The sequence below is a fragment of the Cladophialophora immunda genome (genome assembly GCF_000835495.1).
Source record: "Cladophialophora immunda strain CBS 83496 unplaced genomic scaffold supercont1.5, whole genome shotgun sequence".
NCBI classification, from domain to species: domain Eukaryota; kingdom Fungi; phylum Ascomycota; class Eurotiomycetes; order Chaetothyriales; family Herpotrichiellaceae; genus Cladophialophora; species Cladophialophora immunda.
Genome location: NW_015622545.1, coordinates 198,574 through 209,107, shown reverse-complemented (window position 1 = coordinate 209,107; position 10,534 = coordinate 198,574). Strand labels below are relative to the sequence as shown.

Here is a 10,534-nt window from a genome sequence, read left to right as displayed (position 1 = left end):
AAGGTATTGGTATATGTATCGGTATACAGTCTAGGCTAACTTCATGACTAACCTATACTCGGTACTGCTAGACTAGTGCGAGGCCCCTCCGCCCTTTTTCGCTGGGGGCCTTCATATAAGGTGAGGCACCATCTCCGTCTTTCTAGACCGAAGCCTTCGCTTATATACCCCGGACGCCAAGATCGTGTTACTGCGACCACCAGGTCCCACGGAAGGCTCGGTAGGCTAGGCCGGAACATATGACTTCTTCAGACAGAAAAGCAAATTGGTATCATGGCGGGAACCTCTCCAAAGCATCCAAAACGCCCCAGGCCGGAAACCATCAACGTCGCATCCAGGAGATGATGGCTCTGGAGCCCTTTTTTTGTCGCACAGCATACATCCCTTGTCGCCGCTTGTAAACCCGCCAGTACGTTGTCCCTGAGGACGCCCCATGTAATGCCGGTGTTTCAATGGACCACAAACACACCGGACGCCATGCTTTTACTATTTCGCTTTCCCAAAGGGTTCCAACCACAACCTCCAGTAAAGACAGAACCCATATACTCAGAAGAGAATATCCATGAGACTCCCAATCCCCAGATCCACCTGCTAATCTCCCAGAAACACGTCAATCAGCCCGTGAAATTGTAGACCCTCACCTCCCCGTCTTCGCCGCCACTACACATTCTCGAATCACTCAACCCGATGCACGTCACTGGCCCAGCATGTCCGGTAAAGGTCCTCTCGCACTTACCCGTCCGAGGATCCCATACCTTCACCATCCGGTCTTCGGCCCCGGACACAATCCTTAGAGTATCCGCCGCCACGGCCCACACTCCCTCAACATGCCCAAAGAATTTCCGGATGCAGCGACCGGAGTGCACATCCCACAGACGGATGGTGGAATCCAGGGCCGAGGTCAACATGTAGTGGGGCGGACGGGTACGATCAGGCTGAGAGGTGAACAGGCTGTTGATACCCATGTCCTTGGAGGAGACGATGGGAAACCCGCCGTTCTCGTCGAGGATCGTGGTAGAGCTGTCGGGGGTTCCGGGGTCCGAGACCTGCTCGTCGTCGTCTTCCTGCACATCGGTGCCAGGTTCGAACTCGGTAGGAAGGGGTAAGACCTGCTGGACTTGGCCCACGTGGCCTTCGAAAGTGTGGATGCACTTCTTTGTATCCAGGTCCCAAAGTTTGACCGTGCAGTCATCGGACGCTGTAAAAATGGTGCGGGATGCCGAGTCAATCTTGACCGAGTTGACCCAATCTGTATGCCCGCGGAGGGTGAAGACTGACCGATCCTGGAAATTCCACACACGGGCCGTATGGTCGACAGAGCCAGACACCAGGATATTCGAGTCGAAGTGCAGCGCAATCACTCCTTCAGTGTGGCCGTTGTATGTAGAGATGCACTCACCAGTGCGCCAGTTCCAGACCTTGAGGGTCTTGTCGAGACTGCCACTGATGAGTTTGTTGTCATCGAACTGTAGACAACGGATGCCCATGGTGTGACCGCTCAGCGTCCTCAGCTCTTTACCCGTGTCCAAGTCCCAGATTTTGATGGTTGCATCATACGACCCGGTTGCGAGGATGTTGTCATAAAATTGAAGCGCCATGACTCCGTTCGTGTGGCCCTTGAGGATTTTGATACTGCATCGACCATACTTCCAATTCGTACCGACCTTGAATCGGTCCTTATACACGTCCTTCCAAGGTCTGGTTTTCCGCAAGTAATCACTGTCACTCGTACCTAGCGGCGGCCGTCGGGTCGCAACGGGCGAGAGTCGGCCATCTGACGAGGAATCGTGGTGGCTTTCGGTATCTGACATCTCGACACTTTGCGACGAAGCGGGTGGTTCAGAATCAAGCGGCAGGTTGCTTGCCGCACGCAATTCAATCTGCCTCTTCGTGGCACGCAACATTTTCCTCTCCAGCAAAGGCAACCCCCATCCACATTTAGTACACTTTCGATCAATGTGTTGCTCGCACATCCGATGCCAGACAACGTCGTCGTCCGCTAGCTGTCTCCACCTCCTCGATACCTGTGCGGCCTTACAAAGAGACGTGGTGTCTAGGAAAGAAAGGATGCGAAAGGCGACCTCGGACGGCAGGGCGGAAATGAAGTCGATTCGAATGAGTTCTCGGACATTGGCCGAGAGAAAAGAGAGTTGAGGGAAGCAGCACTGCGCGAGGATGCCCTGAAGCATGAGATTTCGATGTTTGGAGGGGGCGGCAGAAAACAGGGACCACATCTGGACGATGCCCTGTCGGTCTTCTTGTGACAGTGTATCCAATTCTTTCTGCAGCTTGTCCATTGACGGCTCGTCTGCTTGCCGCCGGCACAGCATATCGGGTCGGTGTCGATAGCAGAACTTGGAATTCGGGTCCTTCATGGGGTCGAAGTGGTGAGTGGCCAGTTTGCCGGCCCTGCCCAAGGGCGCATATTGAGAAGGGATGTGCTTCGCCAGAAAGGGAGCGACATTCTGATCGGCGTGTTTGGCGGTCGAGGCAATCGTGATGCTTTTGTCTTTTGTGGCTGCATGTCTTTCCTCGTCTTCAGATGGGTTCATTCGAAGTCTCTTTCTGGCGGGTTCCTCCCATTCCGTGTCCACCAAACCCTGCCTTCGGTGCTTGTCGATGAGATCAAACGGCATGACGAAGTTTCTTCAAAGATTGACCAAGGTCATTTCACATCTCGTCTGCTAGCTGATCTGGAGTCTCTCTGCTTGCGCGACACGAGACAAGGAATTTGCAGGTAAGAACCCCGAGATCCGAACGGTGCGGGGGATGCCAGCGAGTAAAGTAGACTGCGCTCATGGGAGGACTGACAAAGGAGAAGAGGGCACAGGGAGTCGTAAGTGATAGGATTGCTCGTCAGAAGGGTCAGAATGGTGCAAGATGGCGAAATGCGGTGCTTGGGCCTCGCAAATGCTCCGAACCTGAAGAGGTCGAGAGAATCTGGTGAATGGCGAATATCATCACCGACACCCGATTTTTTCGACAACCGACATGCGGGATGGAGGCGATGGTGATGGTGATGGATCGAAACCAGCAGCGAGAAGACGCCACCGAGCGAGAAGAAGCAACAAGAGGCTGATTAGCGGGCCCGAGTTGGTCAAGTGCGTGCAATTTGGGGCTCATTCGGGGGCTTCTGGGCGCCCAGATTGGCGCACAGCAGGGCCTAGTGGCCTAAACTCCCGGGGGTGGCGGTAGTTACCGCACGCCTGGAGCCCCCGTGGCCCTTAAGCCAGCCGAGCCACACAGGCGCTTCCCTGAGTCAGCCAAGTCTCAAACCTGAGATGCACTCACAATTGCCTGCGATGGCGTTATCGCGCACGCCATTTCCACCATCGAAAACACCATCACAACAATCTCAACCACCAGCCTGTGTTCCTGCATCGCTCATCGGCTCAGCTGCGAGTTTCCATTCCCAGCTGGTCTTTTCGCTTCGCCGGGGTCTTTCTGAGCGCCCAACGGCAGTCTACGATCCGAAGTGAGGACCTTCTGCAGCTGCCGTGCCATGGCCTTCAGGCTCCAGGTTCCTTACTTTTACCCCACAGTGACCAGGGGGCCTCCTTCGCCAGGGATGTGAATAAAGTCTTTTCCAGGATATACGGCACACACGCACACGGTCCAGCACAACAACCGTGCCGTTCAATGCATTCTACAACTGCTGTTGGCTATTTGTAATACTCGACGCTGTCCTCACCGCTCTTCCGAGAGACAGACAGAGCTAACTCCTGACTTTCTTCGTGAACTAAAGATGAAATAAGCAATGTCCTCACTTGACCCTGTCATGGCGCAATCCCCTCATCCTGCGGTCTCAGCTCGATCCTCTCCCTCGCAGTCCGCGCACGCCTCCAGTCCTCCGCCGGCTTCTGTTGAGACCCTCGTGTCATACCTGGTTGCCGCTAAACGCTCTCTGGGCAGTATTCATCTCGTCCACCGGGCCACCACCATCCTCACTGAAGCACGTGCGTCGATCGAGGCTATCACTGCCCTCCTCGCGAAAGCCACCTACCTTCGCCGCTCCTTGGCATCTCAATTGAAGATTCTACGTGGGGTCCAGCTTGAACTCGAGACTGCTGCCCAGAGCATCCAGCACGAGTTTCAGGCTGTGATCAAAGAGCTGGACGAGACCGGTGCCAGGTTGCTACAGTCTATAGATCTGTTGAAGCAGACCAGAATTGAAGATGCTTTCAAACCGGCGACTGAGGGAGAACTGGACGCTGGCCCAGGTAAGGAGACGTTGCACGATTTTGTGGACGACAACGGCGTCGAAACGATCAAACAAGCCATGGAAATTGCCATAGACAATGTACAAAACGCGCAAAATGAAATGGGGCACTCTATCCAAACCTTGGAAGATGACCTACAATCCGTCAACGAAGTGCTCAATGGCAGAGGCGAGCTCTCTGGCACTGACAGTGAATTGCAGCAGCCCACCACCATCGCTGGCACCCTCACATTGCTAGAGGACCACGCCCGCATAATGGCCGAGGAGCTGGAAAGTCTGGTCAAACATTTTGATCTCTGCGTCACCGCCATCAAACACACTGAAGGAGGCGGCGAAGCTTTATTTCAGACCATGAATGCTGGGGAAGGTGTCGACCTCCCGGATGCGGTTAGCTTGGGCATGGACGAGCTCCGCGCCCCAGCGCAACCTATGAACGAAGAGGAACGCTTGGAAATGCTCCAGGTGCTTGAGAACGACGCTCAGGAGGTTGACGAAGTGGTCATGGAACTCCAAGATCGCCACGCCGAGATGGAAGCCCAGCTCGACAAGATCCATCAATGGTGCGAACGGCAGGAGAATGCCTATGCAGATGTAGCCACGGCATTCAAACTCCTGGAAAAGGTTTCGGGGCGCTTGTCTGGTTATGTAGCTGAGATAGCGCGGCAAGCGCTGAAATGGAACGAGGAAAAGGCCAAGATTGAAGACGGCATCGGCGGGATGGAGGAACTGTGCGAGTACTACGCCAACTTTCTCCACGCCTACGATGGCCTGATAGTCGAAGTCGCCCGACGAAGGACTGTCAAGAAGCAGATGGAGAGAGTGGTGGCGGAGGCGCATGCCCAACTGGAGCAAATGTACGACTCGGATCGGGAGTTGAGGCTGGAGTTCAAGAACGACCTGGGCGAATATCTGCCGAGCGACATTTGGAGTGGCGTGAATACTTTACCGCCCAGATATTCTATTGTGCGGGCCGACGAGGAGGATGTTGGTAGTGTGCCTGAGCTACCGAGACGGACGGTGGAAGAGGCGTTGAGGAGGCTGAAGGTCGGCAGAGGTGGGCGAAGCACAAGATGACCAGGCACGCCGTTGGATGCCGATGGTTTTCTATCACGACGGTAAGAAGCCTCGTCTTGTCTACCAACTCATCTCCTGACTGCACAAAACAACATGACGACACTAGGAAAACACAACACTTGATATGAATCATTATGGACAGGACCGAGCATGACATGATGGCTGTGTTGGGTTTCCCTCACCAGCCTCTCACTGCCCGACCTGGCTGGATTATGATATACAAAGAGAGCACTGAATGCTTGTTCTACCTCGGATCCTATATCATCTACTATTCTATGGGGGACTGGAGAGCTGATGTTTCTGTGTTTAGGATCTAGCTATCGTCGCTATAGCGTTGGGTCGATTTGGCTGCCTACGCCTACAATATGCTTGCAAGGAGGATGGCGTGTCCCAACTACGCTCACCCTGGACATCGGAAAGTGTGGTCCGACAAGCAGATCTGGGACACGGGTATCACGACCATTTGCAGAGCTGCAAGGACCTTAAGCAGAGATTTCTCCTCCAAGAGCAGAACATGCAAAGGCTGAGAGACTGATCCTAGTACAAGTGGAAGGGATCCTTGGACATTTTGTACATCAGAAGGCTTATACTACCAGTCCTGGCCCTACTGCTTTTTCAGGCCCTCCCTCTTTTCCTGGTCCCTCTCACTCTTGACGACAGGATAGTATCGCCAGAAGTAGAGCACGCCCGCGGTCCCGGCCAACGTGAGAAGCAAGCCTCTTTGCGATCTCCTGGTTGGGGTTTGGTCCATGGGTTAGATGCTGCGTCATTGACTGGGGCATAGAGGGGGAGAGACAAACAAGTCTCGGGAAGATTGAGAAAGACTCTGGGTATTGACCAGAAGGATGGGGGAGGGAGGGATCTATCTCACCATGGTCCCCGGCTTCCGTGCGGCGAGAACATGTTCTGCCTTTTGGGTGCTGTGGGATGCATGATCGACGGGTTGATTGATTCTAGGGTCAATCGGTGTGTTAATATGGTATGATAGGACACGAGAGGATTCTGGCGATATCCAGGTCGATCGAGTCGCCAATCTTGGATCAAGCAAAGGTCCGCCAGGACAAGATGAGGATTTGAGTTGACACGTCCTTGGGACAGATACGTTGCGAGATAGATGAGTTTCTTCCGACTGAGAGAGCAGAGGTCTTAAATGATGACAGGAAGCTGTGGTGTGATTCCTCGACGCATATGATTTGGTGGATGGAATAAACTCCGTGTATCATAATTGCTTCATGGCACGTGCCTGGATCGAGCGGGATGATATCAGGGCGCAGTGCATTAGACTTCAATATGTATCTAGGGACTCGTAGGTGACTGCCTAGTAATGAAAATATAAATGGCACAGTCTGATGAGAAGAGCGTTCTCTGGTGTTTATTCCGACTTACCTATCTGCGCCGAGATCCTAGTCATTATACAGATATGTACCTTGTACGGAGTACAGTGTTATACAGGAGTACCCCTCTCCTTATTCGACGATATCCGCCATATTTGATCTGGCGGCTGCCTCGCCGCCATCTCGAGAGTACGGGCTTCGGAGGCCTCGTCCTCCACATCAGCCTCGGGATACGGAAAAGGAAGAGGCGACATCATACATCTGGGAACTGGTTCTTGACGCGACGTTCCCTGCGCCAGGACACTGACGACCATTCAAAACGCGGCTTGGAAGCAAGGGATCGAAGATTACGACAGTCTTGAATCCAGTCTCTTTGCACCCACGTCAGATATTCCAGCTTTCCTTTCCATGCGATTTTCCAAGGCTGTTGTCCTTGAGAAAGGCGACTTCCAAGCCGACTTGTAAAATGCAAACATAGCAGGCTGCTATACAATGACAATCACGCCGCAGTGCATTGGTATCTTTTCTACCGTTCTATGCATCTACCTATCCACCCATCTGTCACCGCTTGCTCCGCCGCGCCGAGTCCTTGACCAGCTTCTTCTTGGTCGCCTTGGGCATCTTCTGGCTCCTCTTCTCCCGCTTCTCCTCCTTGACCTTCTGCTTGTGCTGCCGCTTGGCGTCCTTGTCCTGGAACCGCTTGCCGCGCGGCCGGCCCGGCGAGGAGGAGGACGAGGAGGCATCCGAATCTTCGTCGTTGGATGCGGCAGACGCGTCGGACGCGTCGGAGCGGAGGGGCGCGCCGCCTTCTTCGTCCAGATCGTTTTGTCTTTGACCGTCGCCTAGGCCACTGTCGACAAAGCCTCGGTCATGGTCATCGCTCCGCAGGGTGACTGGTGTCGACTCCACGGCTGCGGGTGCGTCTTCGCTTCGCAGCGGCGCCAGCAGGTCCTTGTACACCAGCGCCTCTCGTCCCTGCGTCTGGAGCGTCTCTGCGTCTTTCTCCGCGTCGTACACTTCATCCAGCGTCTGCGGGATATACTGCTGGCGGAAGACTTCGTTGTCGACCTCGTCCTCTTCCTTGTCATCTTCCGTCCGCTCCGCCATCAGCCTGTCAAGTTCTTGCCGCAGCTCCTCGATGTCCAAGCTCTGCGCGCCGGCGGCCGCGGCTTTCGTGACGAACTCGTACACCTTGCGCTCCGCCAGCACGTTGACGCCCTTCCGTCGGAAGAAGTCGCTCACGTTCTTGATGTCCATGCGCAGAAAGTCCAGGCTGCGCGGGTGGTCTCCCTCCACGCTCTGGCTCACGTCGATGATGTACGGCCTGTTGTCGTGGTACAGGATGTTGTACTCGCTCAAGTCGGCGTGGACGAGTTTGCAGACCTGTAGCATGATGCGCATGTAGCACACCACGTCAATGTAGATGGCCCGCCACCTCGCACTTTCGTCTTCGTCCTCAAACCCCAGGTCCTTCAGCCGAGGTGCCGCTTTGCCCTTTTTGCCGTTCCCAATAAAACTCATGCCCAGGACGTGCCGTCGGAGGTAGAGCGGTTCGGGACAAGGGATCCTCGCGGCGTGAATCCTCTTGAGGTTTCGCATTTCCTTCTCCGCCCACATCTTCACCATCGCCCGGTTGTCCCTGGTTTTGTATCCCTTGCGGAATCGGAATTCGCCCGTCACGTACTTTTCGCGGTCTTTGAACACCAGGATGGACGTTTTGTACACCTTGATGGCGACGTGAGTGTCTTCTTGCGAGTCGTCCTCCGACGCGGCGACGGCGTGGTAGACGTTGGCTTCCTTGCCCGTCGAGATGGTCCCGTGGATCTCAGAGACGATGCCCTTCTGGATCATCGAGAAGAGGATCAGGCGCGTTTTGGGGTCCAGGACTTGCTCGGCCGTCGCGCGCTCGCTCTTGTCTTTGTCCTTGGTGCGACGGCCGTCCTCGTCCTCGCCCCAGCCGGAAAATTTGAGTTCCTTCATGTCGCGGTGCAAGTTGGCGGCCGCTGATCCTTGAGAAGACTTTTGCTGCGGATTTGCCTTGGGATACTGCCAAGAGGGAACGCTGGGGTCTGAAGTTGCTTCATCGAGACGTCTTCGTCTGTTATACGATTTTGTCAGGTCCGCGGGGTTGGAGGTGGCAAGGTCCTCAGGGTCGAGGACCTGGTCATCACGGCCCGCTGCTTCGTCATAGAGGTCTTCTTGCCCATCGCCGTTCCCCTCTGTATCTGCACCTTCCTCATCTTCCACGTCGTCGTCTTCGTCATCTTCTTGGATAAATTGGCCCAGCGTTATTCTTCTCCGGGGCGGCACCACATCAGCATTCACATAGCCATGATTTGGCACGTATGTGTGTGAGGGAGCGAGGCCGTCCGCGATGCCTCCGATGTGTTCACTTGACATTGTGGTAGAGAACTTAGGAAAGGATTGTAGACGGGAGGTTTATAGTGCTTGATGGCGCTAGAATGAATTATGCGAGTGATTGTTGCCACGAGCGAAAATCACAGTGGCACTTGAAATGCGTCATTTGAACGAACGAATTTTGATGCCAAGAATACTTGACCGGATTTATACGGCGGATCATTAGAGTGGCTAAGGCAGTCCGTGTTCTTTGGTTCTTTGCTCTTTGCTCTTTGCGTCTCATTATGCACCGCCACTGCATTTGTATTGCTCGTTGTATGGTTTTTGCCTACTACACGATCAAGCTCAGCAAAGGCGGAGGTCATGCACCGCCAAATTCCTGCTCTTCTTTGGCTGGAGGAATAAACCAGTCCGAGTCGACCACCAGCTTGACCCGGTGTAGGTCTTTGATCATGATTTTCTCCTTGTCTGCCACATACGCCTCGACCTTTCTGGAGCAGTCAATATACCTCCCTGACATGAAGTCCAACTGTCCGCTGGCCAGCAAGACCACATAGCCTGCCGGCATCTGCGGTGTATCCCATGTGACATCTCTGAAGAAGTTGACTGCGATGTTCGCTGACTTTTCTTCTCCCGGCAGGGTCTTGGAGACATAGCTGCCTTCCTTGACATTGCCCTCTGACGCCTCCTTGAAGTCGGTGAAGAATCGAGTCGGAATGGCTCCGGGGTGGATGGCGAATGTCTTGATGCCGTGGTCTTTGTTCTCGTGGTGCAGGATCTCGGCCAGACGCACCAGACCCAATTTGCCCAGTGCGTAACTGCCCATGCCGTTGCTCACATGGGCGCCGGCACTTGACGTGAAGACGATCCTTCCGCTCTTCTCACGTCGCATGATCGGGAGTGCTGCTCGAGCGAAGTTGAAGCCTCCTTGCAGCGACACCGCCAGGGTATCCCACCACACCGTGGGATCGGACTCCCAGGTCGCCAGCCATTGTGGTGGACGGCCAGCATTTGCGAAGACCACGTCGATTCGCCCAAATTCCTGATCAACCTCGTCGATGAACTGCTCCACTTTGTTATAGTCCTTGACATCGAATGCGGCCGTCTTGGTCAAAAGCTGCGGGTTGATCTTCTTGCACAGACTGGCTGTCTCGTCTACCTCTTGCAGCTCTAGTGCCATCAAACTCAGCGACTTGGCTGCGGTGTGCGCAAAGAACTCAGCGGTCGCTCTTCCGATGCCACGACCAGCACCAGCAATTACAACATTTTTGCCTTTGAATGCGGCCGCCAGCTCTTGGTTCTGTCTCGGGTCGGTCGCGGGTTGGGAGTCATGTTGGTCTCCGAGAAATCTTTCTACCATAGGTTCACTTGGTTCACCCATGGTTGCTGTTGGACTGTGCTATTGCTAACACAAACCCCAAGAATATGAATCGCGAAGAAAGACATTATCATATGGCGACGCCGGATGTTCCCCACATGTTTCCAGGCTTGCTACTGACACAAGTGGAGTAGGTGCATTTGCCGTTCCCATCTGATCAGCAGAAGCCTT

General features: G+C 54.4%; 3 protein-coding genes across 4 annotated transcripts; 1 reads left to right on the top strand and 2 right to left on the bottom strand.

Moving 5' to 3' along the window:
• Window positions 1-6: 6 nt before the first annotated feature.
• On the bottom strand, window positions 7-3,106 carry PV07_08445 (uncharacterized protein). The gene has a single exon (XM_016395614.1). The coding sequence runs from the start codon at window positions 2,634-2,636 to the stop codon at window positions 615-617; it is 2,022 nt and encodes a 673-aa protein (XP_016245470.1). The 5' UTR covers window positions 2,637-3,106; the 3' UTR covers window positions 7-614.
• Window positions 3,107-3,339: 233 nt separating this feature from the next.
• PV07_08444 lies at window positions 3,340-6,606 on the top strand. Of its 2 annotated transcripts, XM_016395613.1 has the most exons (3): window positions 3,340-3,668; window positions 3,746-5,334; window positions 5,604-6,606. In XM_016395613.1, exon 2 carries the CDS (start codon window positions 3,758-3,760, stop codon window positions 5,291-5,293), a length of 1,536 nt encoding a protein of 511 aa, XP_016245469.1. In that variant the 5' UTR covers window positions 3,340-3,668; window positions 3,746-3,757; the 3' UTR covers window positions 5,294-5,334; window positions 5,604-6,606. The 2 variants fall into 2 exon arrangements, with proteins under 2 accessions (XP_016245469.1, XP_016245468.1); XM_016395612.1 differs by having other exon boundaries at window positions 3,340-5,334.
• A 309-nt stretch (window positions 6,607-6,915) lies between these two features.
• Window positions 6,916-9,109, bottom strand: PV07_08443 (uncharacterized protein). The gene has a single exon (XM_016395611.1). The coding sequence runs from the start codon at window positions 9,025-9,027 to the stop codon at window positions 7,189-7,191; it is 1,839 nt and encodes a 612-aa protein (XP_016245467.1). The 5' UTR covers window positions 9,028-9,109; the 3' UTR covers window positions 6,916-7,188.
• Window positions 9,110-10,534: the final 1,425 nt, after the last annotated feature.